Consider the following 24,955-nt stretch of genomic DNA (forward strand, 5'->3'; position numbering starts at 1 on the left):
ACAGACTATAATAATGTAGTATTTGCTTCTTCAGTTTGCATTACGCTTATAGTATACCAACCATGAAAAACTAAAGGTTATAATAGAAAACGTGCCGCGTGTTTTATCTTATATTTATCCTTTCTTATTTCTTGATTTTATTTCCCTTGTAACGCAACAAGATATAACTGTGCATATCTTTTTAAATATAAATAAATCTATCAACTTTGATCTTATTTTGCACGCATAATATAAAATATATTAATATACATATGTATATTTCTATATGATATATCTATAATATATTTATATAATTTATTTATTTTCACATGTATACCATTTGTATTGTTAGAATTAATGTTATGTCAGTTTCGTCATATATTATTTAATTGTAAATTATTGCTGTTTGTAAGAAAATATTTATTGAAAATTATTTAAATATTCGAAATTAATTGAGAAAAATTAAATATTTCTTTTTACTTTATATTACAGATATGGAATCAGAGTGGATCCCTGGCAATGGTTTCTCTTCCTTAGCGGCAAAGACGAGAATGGCGGCGAAGAATATCCGTCATTGCTGCTGATCTGCTGTGAGTGAAACTGCTGCATGATATGTCATTTTATATTTGTTTAACGGAAACAGAGCTGTCAATGCATGGCCTCGATTACAAAGTGATCGACATTTATTATAAGTCTATGTCAATATCAACGAAAGTATGTCAATCGGAAAAATATTGACATATTAAGGGATATCCCTTACTATTTAAAGTGACTTTTATCTGTCAATTAGTTTTTTAAATTCTACTGCTTTCATATAGAATATTTTAACGCCAAAAATTATTTATCGGATCATTAAAAATGTACCAAATAGAAAATTAATTTGACTAACATAGTTACTAACAAAGTTACAAAGTAACAGTAAGGTTGCAGAAACAAAAAGTTATTTAGATTAAATATTAGGAAAATGATTAAATTGCGTAAGACAAATTCGTATTATTTACGATGCGATATCTATTCATTGAACATTTAAAATAAAAAGCCCACGAGCTCGCAATCACTTTTCGCTGTGGAAATCTATAAAATCGAGCTGCATCGGCGAGAGAAGGAAAGCTATGCCGGACTCTAAATTCCGCTTTTATTGTCGCGGGTCGCGGTCGGTCCACGTTGATTCTCTATAGTATCCGTGGTAATTCAGTTTCACCATTTCCCGGTTGACATGTTTTTTTTATTCACCTGTATGTAATGTGAATATCCGTCGATATCCGCGCTTCTGAGCACAGCTGCAATGACGCATATAACTTTACCCCTGAAGATAATGGATGAAAGAAACTGGATTGAGACTGAAACAGTGCGAGCCTATCAAAAACATCGAGAAAACGATGAATAACGCTTTGAGAATTTAAAGTCAAACTTTATCTTCTCTTTGACAGCCGACCATAGATAACGCTTAAGCAAAAGTATAAAAAGAATAATAAAAAGGAATGGGGAGAATGCGCTAAAACCGTTCAGGGCGAAATGAAACGAAGAGTGCGCGGAGCAACGTCGGTGGTGCTGATATGAGATGGGAGGAGAAATGAAATCTGCTTCTGTCTGGCAACTCGGCTTTTGTTTTAATTATCTCGTTATGGATCGCGCATTGCAAAATTGCAAAAAGGTGGAAACAATTTGACGGGGGTAATTTCCTATCTTCCTAGAATTTATCGATTCTCTGAATGTTTCTCTATATAGGTATTTATTTCAGTTGCTTATTTCAGGAACAGCATTTGAGCATTTTTTCGACGATATAGTTTGCTTCTGTATCTCTATGCTGGAAAAACTAACAGGGATGAGCTTTAGTATTATTTTCGTAATTTATGTTTTACTACATGATTTGTAGTATGCTTGTTACTGAAATTATCGTTTTACTTTAAAGATTTTAATATATTTCTATTTTGTTAAATATATATGTATATATGTTATGCTATTACATAGTAAATAATAGTTTTTATTTAATAACGTTAAGTAAATATAAATATATAAGAAAAATGTCCGAGAAACTAACATTTGTGCTAACATTTAAATTTTATGATTCAGATCATTAGCAATATCGCGCAGCACCCGGTAAAATTTAAGCTTGTGAGATTTTGCGATGTAATGTTTTTAGCCTAGACTTTTAAAGTGGGTTGAAATTCAACGGGTCTCGCGTGAAACATAAATTTTAAAGCATGCAAGGCATCGTTCCTTTAAATAGCGAACATATTCCTCGCGTATTGTCCCCTTAGTACCGCACAGTGCGCTCGCTTGTTGCTCCGAGGTTGCAACGCCATAACTTACATACGTGCAACAGTCGCGTACGTGTGCAATTTTAAATGCGGGTTGCACGCACAATGGTTGCAAATTAGCAGCCGCAACAGAAAGACTATGAAAAATTTCGAAATATTAATAATGCAATGTAGAGGAAGATTGTATAATTAATAACGCAAGTATCTTTCCCTTATTAAGAAACTGACATTTTTTAACACATTTAAAGAGTTATTTTACAAATCAAATAATTTCTCGTCATGATGTTACAACGTTAGAAATATAATATCTGATTTTCTATATATGTTCATATTCCTTTTTACGAGAAAATAATGCTTATAAAAATTATCTTCCTTTGATTCATCTTCAGATATGTTAAAATCAATTCTATTTGGAAGGAATTATTTTTGCTCTTGATATCAGTCTAACAGGGATAATTTCGCGCAATTATTTCCCTAACAGTTTCAATCCCCTGTGCAGATTGAACGCGGGCGGCTTACGTCGACTAAGCCGCCATGGAGGGTTACATCATTTACACATAAGGGAACGTAATGCTCATGGGAAACTACGACTAATAGTTCCCGTATTTTAGAATCTGCGTCGAGCGCCGCGCCGTCGCTATTTCCAACGGGATGCTAAACTCGTTCCCTTTTTACTAACCTTCCGTCTACCTTCCACGGGGCCTAGTAGGGTGTATTTCGTTTCCCCTGTTCTACGTGATCCCTCGTATAATAATTTTCATAGCGAGTAAGTCAAAATTATTTTTTTAACACAAGATTTCTAGCTACTTTGGGTCGTTTAGTGATCAGAGTACTAATTATAGTTAACGTATCAGACATTCGGTGAGTTAAATTATTCCGGAGGAATATATTTTTGTTTCATTTGTATCTGTTCTACGGATCTATGCTTTGACATCATTAAAACTTAAATTGCGTTAACGGAAATGACGATACGGAAATGATGAAATTGTTTTCGGTGAATGACTACAGAAAATGTCGGACACGAAAACACGTCGAATTGAAATTTTGTTGCGTATATTCCTCGACAATGTACATCAGAACATCGGATTAATAAAGCCATGCAGTTTATTAACGAAGAGTATCTCTCGAGGTATCTCTATCAGTTATCTCTATTACATATTTCTTTACCAGATGCAGTATTCATTTGTTTGATAGATATTTTGCGATATATTACATATTTAAAAAGATATTTAAAATATACAACATGAAGATAAAGATAAACATAAAAAGCATTATTTACTTTATCGGAATTATTAATCCATCCGGTTATCTATTTCGCATTTCGTCTTTAATATACAATAATTATTAGAATTGGAATCGATTTGATTATAATCGGATTTCTTTATTGAAGATATAAAGTGAACTTCCGTAGTGATTATTTATGCAGCCTCGATCCAATTTCCTGACGAATTATACAAGATGACGGATGCGGGTCACCTGCACTTATTCGAAATAGTAATGCCTCTTGATTTAATAATGACATGGCGGTGAGCACGAGAATAGAGAATCAGAAAGAACCGGATAAATATACATCAATTCAGTTTTCGCTTTTCGGGTTTTCGCCCCGTGGGGTTTACAGGACGAGGAAATGGATCTTTCCGGGGAACGTGTAGCGGCCGTCCGTACGGCGGTTTTCCGGAAGTTCCGGGACGGGAAGTTCCAGGGTAACTTAAAGTTAACTGTAACTCAATGCTCGTAGCCCTCACGTTGCATAACGAGTCCGGGACTAAATGTGAAAGGGTATGGCCGGCCAGCTACCTCACCGACCATCTAGCCAACCGCTATGATAGTTCACCGGCGAAAGGGCTTGTTCTCATAACGTTTGCAACATCGTCGGCGCCCCGCTTTAGTGTATCTTACTCTCTGTTCGCCGAGTGTTAAGACCGAATCCGGTGAGATTTGCATGCCGTGCCTGTGGATTTCGCGCGCCGAGCGCTAGGAACAACCACATCGCGGTAAAGCATTTAACGATGTCCACTATAGCTGTCAATCCCCCTGTGGCGCTTGCTGTAATGGTATTCCGCGAAAGAGTCTACTGCTAGAATATGTGTAATGATCTCATCGCTCTTTAAATTACGGCTATAATAGACATTATATTTTTCATATTGTATAAAACCGCACTAAATCGCTCGAGTATTATGTTATTCAGAAACTGCTATATTCGCGAAATGAATATTTTATTTTTTTCTTCTTTAGCTTCCCCTTTTAGTTTTTTCTCGAATCAATTGGTTCACATGTCATTTTACGCAGACGGTTTGAAGCGGGTTTGCATTCAGCTTAATATTCAAAACAATTATTACTTGTTCTTCATCGCCTATCCAAACCGCTATCAAAATTACACAAGCGTCGCGAATGAATTTCACAAAAGGTGAAATTTTAAAAGGAAAAGCGTGGCTGGAACCGGGCGCCGAAATGAGAAAATTCGCGCGATAGAGATCGTTTTCGCGTTAATTTCAAAAGGCGAGTTTCCGGGCCAAGTTTTCACGCCGGGTGTTATACGTTTCGCCGTTCGCGCTAGTCATTAAAGCGCAGAATGGGGAACGAAGGAACGGGTCGTCGTATGAATTACTTAATCCGCGCACGAGCAGCACGGCGTGCAAGTAATCGAATCAAATGCGAGATTGCCCTCGTGAAATCCCTCCGTACGCATTTGCTATCTGCGCATCCCCCCATTTATTGCCAATGCGTTCGGCCTAGCTAAACGTAGATTTACTATACAAGTGCGCATCGACCGAACAATTATGGGCTCTTTTTTACCTTTTTGCTCTGCTCTTTTGATTAGAGACCTCACGTGTATCATTATCTTTCTGCAAGATTGTCTTTCTCATTACAAAACTCAGCGAGAATAGGAAAGAAGCATCGACATAAAACGTATCACTATATATATAGTATATGCACAAAATATTTTTCTAGGAATTATTTGAGATTGAAAATTACGATAGATTCTGCATTATTATATAAGAAAAAAGTTTATTAATTTATTGATTTATGAAAAAAAATCGAACAAGCGTACCTATCATTGATCAAAGAAATAATAAATAATTTTTGGATGTTATTGGAAGATTATTTAAAACATTGGAGACAGAAGTAGATAGAGTATAAAAAATTCAACTTCCTGGAAATCTCTCGCAGAGAGACTGCGGATATACTGATAAAATTCTATAATTTCTACTCCCAAATGAGATTTTCTTCCACAGAAATTTCATGAAATAAGAATGTAAAAGATTGGAATAAAAATAAATATTAGAATTGCCCATTTTATTTTGGCACATTTATTACGTTGATTACGTACAATTGTAGATTATTTAAAGATCTCGTTTAAAATAAAATACTGTCATAAGATATCAAGAAGATTACGAGTTTTTTTCATGACGATAATAAGATTTAAAGGTAAAAGGTTCGAAAAATGTCATTCTGTGCCGCAATCGTTTCAGAATTGCGTTTATAAATCTCTTCTGTGTGTTGCCTGAAGACGTAAACAGGGTAGCGTCGGTTAAAGCTCGCGGAAGCCTCCGTTCGGGCGGCGGCGACGCGAGCCCACTCCTGGATTAAGGAGGTATAAAGAAAGATAGAGTGGAAAAAGGAGTCGGCAAGGGAGAGGGGGTGGGAAGTAGAAACCGGAGAGTGAAAAGAAAGAGTGAAAGAAAGGTGGCGTCGTGTATACGTATATCTATATACAGAGCCCAGTAAAGTCGGAAGACGGGGGTAGTGAAAAGAGGCGATTTTCCGTCCGCGGTTTACGTTGCCTTTTTATTGCCAGTCAGTGGCGCGGCGGCGCCGCCACCGCCGCCACCCGGAGACATCGTCGAAAGCCTGAACTACGCGCGCAGAGTGCTAATTACGAATAATTATGAGTGCTAATTAAGGCCCTCCTTTGTCGTGATGGCACACAGCTACGCATCAGCGTGCGATACACGCGCGCTTTTATGCCCAATATAAAACCTGTGTTGATGCCCGAGATGTCGTAAAAATAATCGGTTTAAAGTTCGTTAAAAAAACGTTTAAAAACAAATTGAATACTTTGCAAGCGATGTGTGTAATAACTACCGTTTTTCGTAATTAAAATATACACGATTTGTATCTATATCAATTTATTGTCCTTATATAGATAGAATTTTTATTTTGCGCTTGAATTTTCAGCGTTGAAATGCAGACAAGAACTGAATTAATAAAGCGAAAATAATACCGACTTATTGAAAAAAAGTACTTCTCGCGACAATATTCGCGTTAACTTTAATTACTGTATTAGCGAGGAGGGTTGAAAGACGCTGCAAAATAAGACGCGCCGCTGCGCCTACCTGGGCGTTTATCAAACTTTCGTGAAACGCGTCGAAAGAATGTCGCCAACTCGATGTCAGAATCTAATTAAGATCCTCCCCAGACGGGATTTGATCTCTCTTTCTCTCTCATCTTCGCCATCTCGGGCGACGAGTTTTCGCGAGCTGCGCCGTGTAACCGGGCGTCTTCTCGTCCGACACGGCGGCAGCCCGAGAGGAGTTTCAGGAGAGATAGGAGAGACTCACTAAAAAAAAAAAGGTAAAAGTCTTAATTAGCAGCTGAGATCGGAGATCGGCTCGGGGGTGGAAGGTCGATTACCTTTGAGCCGGTGCACGTCCTCTATTATTGTCTGTTTTGCACTGACATTATTCGTATGCTCGACTCTGCGCTCTCTTCTTCTCTCTCTCTCTCTCACTCTCTTTTTCCTTCCGATGAGACCTCGGAAAAATTTCATCCCGTTAACGCGATGGCCTCGCCGTTATGTGGCAGATTACCGCAATCCGTTAAGGCACCACCCTTGCTTCACGCGAAATACATGTGCCGCAGAGGTACTTTCTTTCGTTTACATTTAGCTTTTGACACGGCAGCATTTAACAGACGTGAGAAATATTTACCTCAATGCATCTTTTGGAGGGATATATTTTTTGTAAGACTGATTCTCTGGACCAAGTAGCACTCTCTAGTCTTAAATTGCTATTATTTTCTACTATTCATCACAAGTATTACAATTATATTTTGATTTTTATTTATAATTGAATTACTCGAAATATTTAATTTTTGCAAACATAATGCACAATATTTTCAAGGATAATATTTACTTGATAAATCATTGGAAGCTACCACTTATATAAATATGAAACGTTCATATTTACTCTGCAAATTACAGACAATCTCAGAGTTAAAATGCGAAAGAAAAATAAAAAGCAACTTTGTTTTCAGTACATAAAAACTTTATTGTAAGCAAATTATAATTTTGAAAGCAGGGCGGTTAAGAGATTATAATAAATATAAAAATTAGTTTTCTAATATCTTATCTCTCTTTCTCTTTTGATGTATGATAAAATGATTTTTTTTGCCTCGCCGAAAAGTCTTTTGTTGGGTGGATAACTCTTGTTTACTTTCACATAGGATCTTATAGCGTACTGCACGGCAAACACTATAAGAATAAATAAGCGCATTGCCAAACAGACCGAAATATTTCATCGATTTTTCGACACTGACGTCATCTGATATTTGTGCAATAAAATGCACTCGGAGATTGGTCGCGTAATGCCGTTTGCAGCATCAGAATCAACGTATCGTTTTAATGGCGTTCGTCCATCATTCGTAAATCCAGCCCGTACCCGTCGTGAAACAAACTCGTCACACGTGAAACATTGTTTTCGGAATATCAAATAGAATTTAAGGAGATCAAAGAAAAAATGCATACGTCCCTGACGAAATTACGCGACGCAATCGCTGTGGCTCGGTTTGCTAGGCGCGATTTGCCCGTGGACCATTAACTCCCCGCTCTCTCATACCCCCCTCGTCAAAGCCATTTTTTTCTCGTATAATTTCTCTCGGATGAAGCTCTGAGAGCTTTCGCGATCATGCCCCGCGGTTGGTGTGAAAAACCGGGCGAATTTCCACGGCGAAAAGGGTTCCATTAATATCTATTAGCGAGCCGTGCTCGACATCAGCTGGATTTATACATTCCCCGTCGTTCCTCTCGTCATTCTCCCTCTGACTTCAATTCCCTTTTTGAATCTCCTATTCGCCGGTATATCGTCGAAGAACAGTAAAAAAGATACATGAGCGAAGAGAGAAAATCGTATATAGGAGGTATTCTGAAATATAAGACAGACATCATTTGTTTTCATTAATTAACGTCAACGTTAGAGTGTCAGACACTGAAACTGATACATTTTCCGCTTTATCAATATTCTGACAGCGGCATGATCCCTCGCATTCACCATCAGTTTTCACTTTCGCGTTAGATATTCCATCACCTATATTATGAGAAAGACGAAGAAAAATTTCGGTGCCTCGTTGTGCTTTTCAAATTCCTAGACTTTTGAGCATAGATCGATTGGAAGGGCTTACAACTTACGCTTGGGAAAGATGTAACGGCAATTTTATTAAAAGTTTTGCGGACAGCAAATCTTTTTAAATCGCAGAACGTTTGAGTTAGAGAAGACAGCCTGACGACGATTTTATTTTAAATTTTACAAATGTATTTTAGTTTTATAGATGTATTATATAACGTTATATGAAATTTTATTTATTGCAAAATGAAATTATTGATATTACAAATATTACTGAACAAACTTGTTAAAGCAGCTCGTGTATTTACCGCAACGTTTCAAATTTTTAACTTGTACTTATTTAACTCTCTTTTTTTTATCTCGCGTATTTCGAGCGTTACGTAAATATAAAGACACGATCAAAGTATTTTCATTGGCATGTCTTATTCACCGGTTGAGCTAAAGGGATTGTTTTCGTCGCTTTATTTCAATCCTCTTATCAAAGCGGCTGTGCTTCCAATTTCCCGGACGCTTTTATGCACTTTGAACGATGCGCTTAATTCACCGAATAAACGCCTCCGCGCTTTTTCTCCTGCACGGCCGTGCGCTCGTAATTTGCTCGAAAAAGCGGTCCTATGAATCCCCTGTCGGGGTCAAAAAGCAGCGGTGACTCGCGAAGCGTATTCGAATTCAAAGGATTTGTAATTAGTTGACGTGAGCATGTTGGAACAATCGTCGCTTAACTTTCGTCTGTCGCCCTGAAACGGGTTGGTCTTGAATTTCTTTTTATGCCTTTTTTATGCCACGTACGTTCGGCAATGAGATTCGAAAAGTTGAATGAAAATTGGCATAATGGAAAACTGAAAAACATTTGCGTACACGAGAACAAATGATATATATATTTACGTTTGTGTATTATACAGTAGAACCTCATATAACATGGGTTCATATAACAAGGATTTGTATTATATATAATACGACGAAAAATTTTAATATTTGTTTTAAAGTAAAATAAGAAATATTTTACTGTTACATCTTTAATATTCATTCTACATTTTTTATAATAAATAATAAAACCTTACACATCTTTTATAAATATGTGTATGAGAACACATATTTATGCAGACATAATCCATATCTGTATCTTAGAGGTAAAAAGAATTGTATTTTCATTATTATGAATTTAAAGAAGACAAGGTTTAAAGTTTTAAATATAGGGAAATAGTACTTTTTAGATAAAAATAAAAGTAGCAACTTGACTTATTAAGTTTTTAATAAAGTAAATTACTCGGTAAATTAACTCTGACATTTAATGATTTGCCAATTGTCAATAACATGCTGTATCTGACTGACTAAAATTAAGACATTATGAAAAGTTTCAATACGATTTTTTTTAAACATTGTAGGAATTAGTAGTAATATAGACATAAACCTTTATCCATTATACAATTCAATTTTCTGATATATTGGAAAATGTATTAACTCCATTTTGACCAATGTAGAGTTAATACATTTGGACATGAATTTTTTACCTCTATATATATAAGGTACAGATATATATATAAATATATATAATCTATGTGAATCTGTGTATAACACGAATTTATAAAACACAAAACATATCCTCTGTTATATAGAGGTCTACTATATATGTATCGAAAATAGTATTAACGTTTCATATCTATTTTTTTTACTTCGGTATTATCCTTTTCGCAAGCGATCATTTTTCATCGTTTGTTATCACGATATAATATAACAGCGGAATGTATTGACATTGATGTAAATTTCAACGCACGTATGCGTGGACAACAAGTAAACAGGTTCGATAATCCTCTTGCGTAACATTTGTTGCCATAAATCAAATTAATGTAGAAATTCGTTGGGAAAACGTGTGAAAACATTTATTGAGCTGTAAAGTGTAATAGCGTCATATCGAAGTGTATCACAAAACAGTAAAGTCTCGAATGAGCTTCCAGATTGAGAGAATACAAAAGTATTTGATTTATCAGTGCATTTGCAATTAATTTGCATCCAATCTTAGGGTATAGCCTACATTGTGTATAATCAAAACGTTCGTTTCATTAGCTGAGAATTCTATCAATCGTGAGAGTGACTTGACTTTCTAGCAGAATGACAGAGAGGAAGTGAAATTTACACGATACAGAAATTACTGTAGAACCTTTAATTGTGACTAATGTTCTTAATTGCCTGATTTACATTTTGCATTCGTTAGTGTGCGACTTTTTTTCCTTATTAATTAAAATTAATTTGGGATTAGCATATTAGAACTCGAATCAGCACAACGTTCACGTGCTTAATAACAGCTGAGGAGGCAAAAGTACTCGCGTACGGTTACTATTGTAACATCCGTATAGCTGTACACGACTTAATTATGCAGGATACAATGTCTGACCTATATCTTATAATAACATTTCTTGTATAAAGATTTCATAAAATGCCCATATGTTCATCATATAAAACTGAATAAATTATTCTTGTGATATAGATATTTAATCCAGGCATTCAGATTCCATAACATTCAAAAAATAGAAAAAATACATTTCTATTTTTTTTTTTTTTATAATTATTTTTTTTTTTTTTTTTTTTTTTTTTTTTTTTTAAACAAAGACATCTAAAAGACATTTATTAAAACAAAGATATATCAGCCTTTTTTAAATAAAAATTTCATTGTTTGAAATAATAAACTGCAGTCACAATGTATTAATGTATTTCCTCGACGTCTTGAAGGGATTAGATATCTTGGAAATACCAATGTTTTCATTAAGATGCCATAACTTGTCCTATCAAAATCTTTGATGCCGCAGGCGAATGCATTTCCGGATTTCTTCGCGCGGATCTTCTCGACGCGACGCTTTCGCGGTTCCCAATTCTACGAGTTTGCCTATCATCCGGTTGCATCTCTTAAACTTATTTAAGTTCCGCCCATATTTTATCCCGGAGCGGACGATACTTCGAAGAATACGACGAACCACTCTCTCGCGGTGAAATCTTACCGGGTACAGCGACCGCTATCGTATGGCCCATCCACGCAGAAAACCCACGTAATCTTCGAAAGCGTCCGAACGCTCTCGATTCTGGGAATGATTGCAGGAAACGATAAGAAGAACGGCGTAAAATAAAAGAAAAATTTTGTGTTTCGTCAAATCTCGCTCTGTTAGGATCGATACCCGAATAATCCCGCTCGACCGTAATTTCGTGTACGATGCGAATCGGATTTAATATCGAATGCCAGCTCTTCGCTTACAAGTGCGAAGTGTATATAATCGGATATCGTCTCCATAGTTACTATGATCCATTTTCCTTTCTGCCGTAATTCTTTTTTATATAATAGATTTAAGATTATTTTACTTTGCAATAGGTATTCCGTTTTCTTGAGTTTAATACAATTTTAATTCGCTTAAAGTTATAGACATCGAGAAGCATATTTCAGAGTTTTTTTTTTGTAATATTTGAATATTAGAAACTTTTTATAAATTTGTCGATATACTACATCAATCGTTAAACTAATATCGAATTAAATTTTCTGTTGAAGATTCTTTTATCGAGCTATCCCTGAAGTTATTTAATTATTAATTTATAATGACTTACTAATAAAGTTGTATAAATAAAAAAATGTTAAAAATTTGCCATTGCTTTATTAATTAAAATCACAGTAGCAAAGCATAATTTGCATTTTTGAAATGTCCGAAACGCGCATTTTTTGCATACTAACGCAAGATAGCAGCAAAACGCAGACGATTCTGCGATGAAAATTTAGACGAATAAATGATTACGCAATGTGCATTTCGTTCTCATTCCGCATCAGAATTGGGACCGAGGACGATATTGTTTTCCACGAGCTCCGGGTGTCCGCGCTTGGGCTCGGCGTACGCGGCGTCCAATCGTACTTCCGCTTTATATCGAGTGCTATTTTGGATGATTTATTGACGAGACGCTTTCGTCGCTGCTAGCTCGATATCGGCGCTTCCTCCCTTTTTTTATGTCCTCCCTACCGAACGCATCGAGAGGCGACGCTCTCGATCACCGGCAGCGTTTATCCTCGCTGCGCAGCCTTCGCCACGTTTACCTCTCCTCTCGCCTCCTCCTCTTTCTCTTTCTCTCCGCTCTTCTCTCACTCTATATCGTCACTCTATATCTCCGAGTGACAAGCCCTTGTCACTTCCTCTCTTCAACCCCCTCGGCCAGGACGACCGGTCGACTGCGCATTTCGATGTTCGGCCAGTTTTAAAAAAGTGAGAAAAGGAAGGAAAAAAGTGAGAAGAAGAGAATGAGAGCGAGAAAACAGAAGGGGACGACAAATTCGCGAAGGGAAAGCGACGTACGTAAAGCTGTATGATCGATAAATGACCCCTTTCGTTTTATTTGTTTTGCAGATTCTACCGTGCCGGTGGGCCTTTGTCTACTGATCGAGAAAGGACTGTCAGTGGTGAGTGAATTTTTCTTCCAAATATTTTGGTATACATATGTATAAGGGTCGTGCGAGCGGAAAGTGAGCAAATCCAATATCCGGGTAATCGACTGAACGATAGTCGCGCGATACCGCAGCTCGTTCGACAAGGGAGGCGTTACATTGTAATTTATCGCCCCTAATAGCGTCGACGCTTTTGCATTGTATCGATTGGAAATAAAAAAATCGGCGAGGTTGCATCAGTAACAGCTTTGTGAAATTTCGCGTGTGATTAATTTATTTATTCTCTTTACGTAGTCGGTGAGATAAGTAATCACTTGTAGATTTTTTAATCTGTGCTGTTATCGTGTTTTATTCAAAACTACGAACATGTATTTTATAAAGGATATTTACAAATGATTATATAGAGGAACACAATATTAAAAACAAAACGTTATACCTAACAGAAAATATTATTTGTTCCTATCATATTTATTATTAATATAAATCCGATTGTACAATTAAAGATACATTTTTAAATATTTCTAAAATTTCTATATTTATATGCCTTTTTTAAATATATGACTAGTTATATATGTAAATCATTTTTTCTTTAACATAGATTTATGAAGTCAGAACGGAGATTCGAGTATAATAAGCGAGCAATTGCACTCTGTTGAATTCGTTTGCGTTCTTCGGAGATAAACGCGTTCAAGTTTCGTTTAATAAAATCCTAAATAATCAAGAGCGAGAAAGAGAATTCTTGACTCGAAGAGAAATTATCTGCGCTTCTTGCACTCACCTATGGTGAGCGTCGAAGAGCAACCAAAAATAAAGGGAAAGACAAAGTCAAAGAGAAATAAACACGAGGAACTGAGAGATACATTGCACGCTTTTCACCTCCGACTGACTATATTTTTTTCTCTTTTTATAGGGGAACTAAATAATAATGATATGGGGAACTCGCGACAAATAACTTTTCTACAACTTCCAGGGAAAAGTACTGGAACACTATCAGGGGAGACATTTATTGCATTTTACCCTTCCTCGAGCTCTCGCTTGGTGAACTGTCAATGAACTGTCGAGTCCACCTCTGTGAAATATTCTGAAACATTGCTGTTCGCGGCAATAAGAAATAGTATATTTTGTTTCACAAACTATCTGCCACGATGAAGAATATATTCGTCGCATTATGTCTATACGTTTTATCGTAAAATATTCAAAATGTACTTTTTATTCAGCTTGGACGTTCTCTCATAAAGATTACATATTATAATTTAAATAAATGATTAATTAGCTAAAGATTCTTGATATTAAACCTAACAAGGAGAAAAAGGAAGAGTGGGCTATGAAAGTCAAACGCTGTTATTTGTGCGTGAGTTTACGTTATATGTAATATTCAAATATTCAATTAACATTCAATTTTTAAATACTCGCCTTACACTTTTCGAAGAGCTTGACATGATTTATAATTTAATTTAGCGAACAGCTTGTTCGAGGAATCATAAAATTCTATAATCACAACTTTTTTCATTAAAAATAGATGGAATTTTGAAAAGATGCCCTTTCACAATTAATTACGTCATCAAACATCGCGTTTTGGCACAAACGTTTTTTACTATCCCTTTGGATGATCATCGTGTAATGTCTTGCTTAAAGTCAACATAGATCATTGGTCGTAGCTTATTGACCGAAGTTTGCGGACAAATCAATTCGATCGATTTGACGGCGATTTGATGGCCGCTAGATAAACGCGGCGATATTTTTCCCGGTGCCGACGGTGAAAGTCGGTACCATATATAGTGCTTTATCTGTTGTGCAACGATAATACCGCGGCAAGGGTTTTACATCGAATTGCTCGTACACTGCTCCTTTATCGCCATGTCGTAAAGGTGATCGCCGGCCCTAGAAACGCGTCCGATTATCGTCGCAGCGTGAAGTCGTCGATCCTAATCATCACGCGAATTAACAACAGACCCCCCGTCGTGTAATCATTATGCATTCCTTTCCATGTTATTGTAAACGCTTAAACCACATAGTGCGCTACTAATTACGTTGCACAGCTAATGGCAATTCCGTGACAATCGAATAAGTAATACGCGAATGAAGACATAAATTTTCGATAGTTTCGCGTAATGAAACTCGGTAAAATTACAACACGAAAAACGGCAGGCCGTCAAGTTAGGAATAATTAATTTCGGCAAGGATGTATCAATTTGTATTCGCATTAGTATTCTCTTGTATATAGAGTACAATAATACAGATGCCTTCGTGCATACGCAATTACTTAACGTGATGTATAATCAGCCTCGATACAATTCGCAATGTCTGTTCAAGCGTCGAACTCGATTTACCCCGATCTCCTTTTCTGAAATTCATTGACATACAAATGCTGCCGATACCCCGCTAGCGCACGCAATAATTACCACTCACTGATTAATCGTTGGCCGCTAATCGACTAATAATTCGACTAATGACGAACGCATGATTGCAACGTTGCAGCGTTGTATGAATAATTTGGTCAGAACGAGGCGCGCAGCTTCGTATGAATAATATATAGCAAATTAATACTCAGAACTAACATACATATCGCGCGCCGATAACTTATGCTTCCGTTTTTGCGTGTATTTCGCAACCATTTACGTGATCACGCTTAATCAAATGAAATTGTCGGATTTTATTTTTATGCGACCGGCACGTGTAATTCGTACCGTTTAATAATTTAAACGCGTGACTATCTGATGGCATGGGAAACTTATCAGCCACATTCGTTTGCGAGTTATTTTTTAACCGTCATGTCACCCGCGACAATGATATGCTGCACGTTAGTAGTGAATCTATGATGACGACTTTCATGATAAATGTATCCATTTTCGGAACATAGAATCCGGGCTTTATTCAGTATTTACGCTTTGCACTTAGCTTTAATATACATAAATAACGTAAATAAATATTTCAAATAACCATGATAAAAAGATTATGTTCCGTTATAAATTTAACGAAATCACATTACATCAATAATATTAACATATTGTAAACATATTTTAATAACTAATATATTGAGTAGAAAATAATACATAAATTATTAAAACATTCTTAAAATGTTAACATTATTATTGAACAGATCGAATATATCAGTAAAATTTTCAACATCTTTTCAAGTCTTGCTAATCATATTTACACATTAATAAATTTTTGTTATTAATTAAAATTTTCGCCTATACGATATTAAATTCGCTTTGGTGATCAAAGAAATGTAACAATTGTATTAATTTTATCGTATTTATACAAGAACGTACAATTTGTATCGGATAAATTTTTAAGCATTCAATACGCGCCTATTTCCGTATATCAAATTTATGGTATTTTTTTGTGCAGCATAATTGGGCCAAGCGTTCCCTAAATATTTGACCGGAAAACGTGCTTTCTGTTTTCCATGTTTTCGTTAGGATGCTGGATGATCTCTCACGAGTGGATTTTAATTTTCAACCGCGTGATACCGTTTACCCGTATACACATATTTGTCCAGTTTCATTATTTTAGACATGTGTATATTATACTTTTTGTTTTTTATTAAATGTTAAAATTTTAATTTTTAAGTTTTAGAATTATTAAACCTCAATTTTAAATTATTCTAAAAATTGTGATTTACATATTGTATCCGATTCGACTATTGTACACTGCGGTTATACATTGCCGTTTTCTTTAACCCTCCCTCTCTCTAACAAGTCATTAATTTACTACAGGATTCGACAGACAATACGATGTAGGAATTTCTTTTTAACGGTCTGAGGATCTTCCCTGCATTCTTCACCGACTGAGTTACGAAGAAACTGTAAAACTGCATTCTTTATGAAATGTACCCTTAGTCTTTAAGGGTAATTACTTCAGATACAAAACTTGGCGCGAAGTGCGAGAGTGTAAAACGAGGAGTTTTTGCAGCCAGGTCTGCAGTGCGCGACGCGGAAGCGAAATATTTTCCGGACGAGCGAATGTTTCTCACCGCGAGCGTCGGCGTTTGTTTCCGCGCCATAATAACTTGCCGGCGATAAATCACGCTCACGCGATACTTTGTCAAACGAGTCCAACAGCGCGTTTAAATAATTAACCTTTTGTCCGGGACGGGTGTGTAATTTTTTATTGAATCCTATAACAGCGGCCAACTGCGCTATCGTACGAATGAAATACCGTGATTCAATATTGTGAGCGCTGCTGTGACGATGACTGTAATTTATATCCTCCTTTGTAATGCACTTTATCCTGTAATTAATCTCGTAGTAATCTCACGTTTTGCAAATTTGTAGTAATTTAGCCCCAGTTCTTTTTATAACTTTGCTCTTTGCTAAAGTGATGTTTCTCTAAATGCTGTACACGTTTTGAAACATATATACATCTATAGTATATGTAGATATATGTATGCATATATATTATGTATGTATGTATGTACGTATGTATGTAATATTGGATTCAAAAGTAATCTTAAATGAAAATGAATTTCTACCTGCTAATGGCATAGCAATGAAAGTTTTTTTTTTTACAAGGAACTAAGAATTTATATATATAAAAACTTTTATTTTATATGTAAGATTATGGGAACCCCTAATGTATTATTAATAATTGAAAACATAGTATGATTTCATCAGTCAATCATCAGTATTGTAATAAGATACGCGAGTTTATAAATAAATCGTTATCACTATTGCAACATTTAAGTTTATAAATTTTACCATAGAAATGCAGATTGCGTCCCGCTGTCGATATATCGCATGTAGATACATCAGCGTATCAGTTAATGATTTACACATATCAGAATCCCGTATGTTTTCAACTGAGCACGTTGAAAACTCAAATAAAGAAAAATTATTGTTTACTCAATAAAATACAAAATTATAAATGTCAGCGCAGAGTTTATATAACCATAATAATTTTCCGCTATCTTTGCACGTTTCATAACGTTTGCAATATTTTCTGCAGTATTGAATGAATGGCTTACACAAATACTTATATTAAATAAATAATCTTTCGCAGTTATATATACAATGTGTCTCATGATTAATGTGCAATAATTTAATAGCTTGTTTTGGGATTGACGCGAAAATTCTAGTACTAAAATATCTAGATTGCAATTTTTTGTGGAACTTTGCACGATACCTACTGTGTATGCCTTGACAATATCAAAAGAAATAAAAAGAATTTAGATATAAAACTATTCTCTGCATTTACGAAATATCAATTGGATTTCATGTCATTGCTGTAACTGACATAAAGTTAACTATCAATTGGCATAGATGAATATATACGAGGGGAGTCCAATAAGCAACGCAACACATCCTTTTCCCACTCAAGGTTTGCCCCACTGCAGCTTGAAATACGTCACATCTTTCCTCAATCCCCTGTCTACAAAAGCCCATCCCTCAACACAATCTCCGTTCAGTTCCATGACCTATGGTCACCTATGCGGTACCACTCTGAGTAAAGAACGACAATTCACCCTACAGCCCGGATCTTGCCTTCTAATTTTCATTTCTTTGATCCTCTGAAAGACGTAATCCGCGGGAAGAGATATAACAATGACAAGGAAGTCATAGCTAAAATAAGAAAGTGACTGAGAAACAGACCAGCAGAGAGTGATACCGCAAGAGCAAGGCTCTCACATGGCAGTGTAAAATCATAGAATTGAATGGAGATTATGTTGAAAAATAAGTTTTTATCGCCAAATAATTGAGGAAAAATATGATGTATTTAAAACTACAATTAAAACAAACCTTGACGAGAAAAAAATGTGTTGCTCTACTTATTGAACGCTCCTCGTATATATATTAATCAGGTACGTCATTTATAAAAAATTAGGCAAAATCAACACGTTATAAGAATAAATTGTTACTATCACATATAATTAATAATTATTAGTGAGTTTTTAAATGGGGGACATTTGTTGTATAACTGAAATGTTTCTTTCTCGTATTTGCTTGTTTCAATATGTATATATATGTTTGCATATATTAAATATCTTGTTCTTGCATTAAATAGTTTGTATTTGACACAGAAAGTGCTTATACTGAATTTACTCTCAAAATATTGTCCATGTCATTTTAGTTCCTTTGTCGTCATCTCACCTCAGCGATGTTGTGTGCTACGCACTGTGTGCAAGCCAGTTTCTGTTGTGACTTGTATCTCTTTATTTTCTGTCGCAGGATATCGTAGCTCATGGCACGGGAATGGTGTTCCACGTCATAAACCTCGTTGTGATGGTACTGATGCCGATGGTGGTCATCCACGTGAAGGATTCCGGATTCAGCTTGGGTAAGCGCTATTTTACGTACCGTTTCACTCGCGAATTTTATATTATATTCGCATCCACGCGGTATTATTTACGTGATTACTTACGTACAACGTTTGGGGTTTGATTGGAATAATTTACATAATAACTAATATAGCGAATTCGATTGGATGTATTCAGTGCGCACTGGTGCATATTAAAGCCTTATTTGTACACTGATTTAACCTCTAATCTTTAAAGTAAAATGCAAATATCTCGACTGATAAAATGCTCAATACATATTTTACCAAATAACATAACAGAGAATATTGAGGATTTCGTGTGATTTAACCCGTTTATATTAAACATACACACTTTACATTGATTTGTGCACGACGGCTTTAAATGTGCATCAGTGTGCACTGAGAGTGCAACCAATCGAATTCGTTATAAGTAATATTCTCGAATTACTTGCGTCACGATTGAAATAATCATGTAGGTACACGTGGAGAGCTGTAAATTTACGCAATCGCCTACCGTGACTTTCGAAACCGTTTACGTACTCCCGAGCCTCGCTTATCGCGCGAATACGTTTTTTTTTTCGTGACATACAATTAACCCGCTTGAGCACGCTACGTTTCTTGTAGTGCACGTACACCATTTATGCATTTACGAACATGTATATGTAGAATCATCATTTATAAAAGCGTTGACGTGAGCAAAGCTTTGTATAACAAAGTGTATAGACTTTTGTCAAATAGATACAGTTTTTTCTTTTTTTAATTACATAGAATGCCTCAACTTGCTGGAGCACCGAAATATCAGTGCTATTATTTTTAATAGATTATATGTAATTTTTATTATGCAAAAAATTAAGATGATACGTATTGTCAAATTATAAGATTAAAAAAATTAATCCGGAGTTATAGCGTTACACGCCTTCCGGTGCCCCTCTAGGGAATTTCCGTAATTCGGATTTATTTTAGACTGACGAGTGATTAGCCCATTGCGCCCTGTGTTCTGCTGTTACCAAATATATATCTTATAAAATAATCCTCTTCTAAAAAGGAGATGTGAAGTTTATTGTTGCCGCTTTTCCGCGATGCCGATTGGTTCTCTTGCTGCGCTTACTTCATTTGCAGCTGTCATTGTATATTTTGACAGTTGTGTATAATAGGGTTAATAGTGAAATGTTAAAGATAAATAGCGCGCGCGTAGCGCGCGTCTGTAGTGTCTAGTTCATTTATAATTGTCTGTCATTTCTGTGTTCATTATGGCGTGCTACATTTATTCTCGAAGGAGAGATCTATCAAAAATTCTATTTAAATGCAATATGTATGGTCATCCACGTAGATCGATGCACCGGGGAGCGCCGCGGAGGGTCGCAGAGTTCATATGCAAATGCAATTACTTCGCGCTCTCTTTTATCTACAACTTCATGAGTGCTTGAACCATTCGTCTCGCGTTAGTAAGACGGACGATTGTATTAGACATTTTAATTCTCATCTTTTAATTTTTAAACTGAAAGCGCGAACTATCGAATTGTGTGTAATCTCATTACAGCGCTCATCAATTAAATCATCAGAGATCTAATCGCAACCTTATTCTTTTTCCTCGGATTGCGTGTCGTAGCTTCTTTTTGTTCGAAGAAAAGTAATTAAAACGTAACTACGTTTGCGAGCGCTGAAGCAGCGCTCTTGTCTAATTAAAAGAATTTAAATTAATTCTTATGGTGCAGACGCACTCTGCAAGCGACCGATCGATTTGATAGGTGTATTGTCGCGCGCGGCGATCTAATTTAGTTTTTCATTCTAAATGACGAATAATCGCGAGGAAAAAGTCGGAACTTTATGGAAAATTGTCTGGACTTTAATTAAAAGATCTTTAATCGTAGTCAGCGGGAGGCGCCGGGCGTAATAAGCCAGTGTTCTTCTGGTAATCCCGTCCGGCATTGCATTTTTTAATATTCTCCGTCATTTACATATTTGACATAGAAATACAGATAAATCCACGTGAATGATTTCGTCGATTTCTCAAATAAATTGATGCGCGTTTCTTCTGTGTGGTACATAGTTCTTACAACGCTCGAAGAACGAAAGAATCGCGTATTGCCAACTCTGTACTGCTACCGAGCAGTATCTCCGTCATCCGTCTTTTACGATGCTTCATTTCGCTAAAGTTGAGGAAGGTTTTGATTCTGTCATGATATTCGACCGTCAGTTGTCTCCGATACGGTCGACGGCAGGATGAGAGAAAAGATTTGCCGATTGATTGCAGTTTGGATAAAACGGAAAAACGCGAGCTTGCGGAGAATAGAATTGTCAGACCTCGAAGCATTGACAAAGAAAGATTCTTTAGCTTTACGGAAGATACATTCGTCTTGTAGTGAAGTTACCTGTGTACGTGCGCGGTCGCATTAGGAGCTTTGCTTCACCTTTTAATAGATTACCCGCAGCGAGTTTTTAAAGATATATAATACAAAAAGGAAACGAACGGAAATTAGAAATGGAGACTTATCTTTTTTTTAAGTGCGAAAAAAATAATATTTTTAAAATGTCTTTATCATTAATCTCCGCGTTACCAAAATTCTTGTAATAGTGCAAGGTAGAGACAAATTTTCATAATTGTTATTATATATTATATAACATTCGCGAGAACATTAAAATATTACATTGCAAATAATTTGAAGTTTGCGACTGTAAGTTCGCGATCGAAAGTTTTTTTTATAGCCATTCTTTGCGGTCGCGATTTTACACCAGAGAACTCACAGATTGAACGGTAATGGATGACAATGAAACTTCAAAGTTGGATCGAAGCTTTTGAACTTTGACAAGAGAACATATGACCTCCTATCATCGGGGATGCAGTGTAGTCGAAGGTGAAGGATCGTCATGCTTCAAACTCCGAGATTTACTTCACTACCACGAAACTGGAAGTGTTACTGTTCTCGCGCGGATATTGGAACATTTGAAAACTCGTTATCCTAATAACTGTGATAGTTACAAGTTAGATTTCGTAAATTGATTACAAAGTATAACAAATATTTGAATTACGTTAATAAGAGACATAAGAAAAATCAATCGTGTAATATATTAAATAACTACATGAAGAAAAAAATATAAATCTTGATTAAAACTGTTGTTTTTTAACTAAAACGAATTTGCGTACATGTTTGCATACGAGTAAGATAAATATATAAAAGATAGCACTTGGAAAGAGAGAGAGAGAGAGATGGGGGAGGAGAGGACATTAGCGTTTTATCAGACACGTAAAACTTAAAAAGAAAGCAATTCTCGGCAAAAATCTAGAAATCTTTGACGAGCGTCCAAGAAATCCTTAAGAGCCTTATTCTCTCTTTTTATTTTCGTCCGTAAATCGTCGGGGACGGGTATACCGAGAGAATCCTCGTTGGCGTGAATGCATCTTTACATCCCGGCTCGCGTAAAGACATCAAGATCCCGATGTCTACGTGAGTGAATACACTTTTGAGTGCACGCTCTCGTATACGTCGTCTCGCATGTTGAAGGGTCGAGGGCAAAGGAGCGACAGAGGAGTACTATACTAGTAGCGCAAAGAGAGAGGAGAGCGTGAGAGAGAGCGAGAGAGAGAGAGAGAGAGAGAGAGAAGAGAGAGAGAGAGAGAGACTCCCTGTGAAAGAGCCCGGGTCGTCCAGACGGTTGAACCAAAGCCACTGCACTCCCGCTCGCAAAGCGCACTCGGCTACGACTACGAGAAGTTTTAAGAAGCGCTTAGGCAGTCCAAACTCGTGCGAATCTTTGCTTTTCGCGCCGCTGCGGCTTCCAGCTTCGCCCTACGCTCTCACGTCGCCTATATGTATAAATGGATCTAGTTACGGTGAATTTTTCTTAAGCACCCCGACGTATACATTGTTCTTTTTAAATCGAACAACCTTTTTAATTGATCGTATACTATAATGTTTTTATCTTTATTGATTACTACCGTTGTGTAGTCGTCTTCGATCCTTTGCATATACGCATAATCATTGTTATTAGAATTTTATTTCAGTCAAAAAACTAATCTTTCTGCATTCAGCAAGTTGTCGATAATTAATTTTTAAAAGAATTATTTAATTTTTTTTTATTCTGCCTGTCTGTCCTATCGAAATTATATCGTTTCGCGTATGCACCTCGACAATTGTCGTTGCCACGTCCACGCGGTAATTGTTTTTTTTTCTTTTATTTTTTTCAAATGCGAGCGCCGAACGATTTAATTCTCCCGGTCGGGTTCCTCGTTTAGTCGAATGACGGGGTTAAAACACACAAAAAACTACAGTGAGAGAGTGGAGGGGATGGAGGGGTGCAGCGCGACACGTAGCACATTGCCGTCGACCGCGCCGTAATCACGATGGTCGATGCGAAAGCATCGTCAACTATCGGACGTCGAATTTCACTCATTCGGAAGTGCTCCTACACCGACAGACGAGCGCGCTGTTTTTTTTCCTGTTGATACTGCGAAACGTGACACCCGATAGAAACGCGACATGTACGTCCTATGGCCTTTCGACTAACGATCTTTCTCACTCCTACGGTCTGCTTGGTACGCGCGCCGTTGTCGCTCTCGCACAATCGCACTCGCCCATCCCGCGCTATCCCATGCAGCAGATAGCCGCAAACGCAGTAAAAGGCGTCGAGTGTTTGCCGCAGTTAAGTACCATATTGTCCTATAGAGAGGGTTCTCGCCTTTGGCTCGACGATTGGACGCACGTGTCGATGTAAATACAATCGTGTAACGGCCCACTCGAAAGACCCACTCGCGCACCGAAAATGAAAGATCGTATAACAGCACGTGTCAATAGCGATTACCCTGTTAAATGTTAAATTTGCTAAAGATATATGTATTTCTCATGGACAATACATATATGTTTTACGGATAATACACAAACGCGATAAATATTTTCATTTAGAATACTAACAGAGCTCTCGCCGATGCACGCGATGGAGATGGTTCAGTAGAAAAATCGTTCATTGATCAGGCACGAAGAGACACGAGAATTTTATCGTATATCGATCTATAATTAGTCTCTCATCTCTCTTAACTTATACAATAAGTACCTATGCTTTCCTTTACACATTTGTTGACAATAAAATTTAATAAAATTATTATTAAATTGACTTAAAACTATTTCCAAAGCTTGAAAACGAGAAATTCGCGCTTGCATGTTGCAATTCATACTCCACCATCAAAATATAATATATTTTAATTAAATTTTGAGCACATTTTAGTTAAGAATTTTCTTCTGTCTGCTTTTTGCTCTGACGTTAATTTATTCTATTTTACTCAGATTTCTACCCAAATTATAAACGGCATAATTATATGCCGTTTAATATCTAAATTTTCCATTTTTCGTTGCATTCGTGATATCTGTTATATAAGTCTCTGGTTTTCGTTATAATTTTAAGTGCGATTTTCCCGAGTTTGGAATATTTGCTTTTCCCGGCTGTCGACCGTCAACGACTATCTGGCTCAGCGTAATAATCTCTGTACACCCGGCGCGAGCGTGAATCTAGTCACTCGAAATTACCGGTCCACCCTCGCGGTATTTGCAAATTCTTGCTGCACACTCTTCGCGGCGAGCTGTCACGAGCAAGCGGACATACTCGAGCGCACATATAATCCGGGAGTTCTAATAATTCTCCGCCTCCGCGCTTTCAATTTCGCAGCCGATCCATAAATTCGTTCCCGAAGTACGTACTTTGCACACGCACTT

At 36.6% G+C, this 24,955-nt stretch overlaps 1 protein-coding gene across 1 annotated transcript in view; it reads left to right on the forward strand.

Moving 5' to 3' along the window:
• LOC112457054 (diacylglycerol O-acyltransferase 1) overlaps positions 1-24,955 on the forward strand; it is a 75,616-nt gene that overhangs the window by 7,020 nt on the left and 43,641 nt on the right. The window contains exons 3-5 of the mRNA XM_025019925.1: positions 472-569; positions 12,955-13,007; positions 19,163-19,271. Of these exons, the coding sequence (XP_024875693.1) occupies positions 472-569; positions 12,955-13,007; positions 19,163-19,271 (260 nt within the window). The remainder of the gene's footprint in view (positions 1-471; positions 570-12,954; positions 13,008-19,162; positions 19,272-24,955) is intronic.

The sequence above is a fragment of the Temnothorax curvispinosus genome, unplaced genomic scaffold, assembly GCF_003070985.1.
Source record: "Temnothorax curvispinosus isolate PA1 unplaced genomic scaffold, ASM307098v1 QBEX01007450.1, whole genome shotgun sequence".
NCBI classification, from domain to species: domain Eukaryota; kingdom Metazoa; phylum Arthropoda; class Insecta; order Hymenoptera; family Formicidae; genus Temnothorax; species Temnothorax curvispinosus.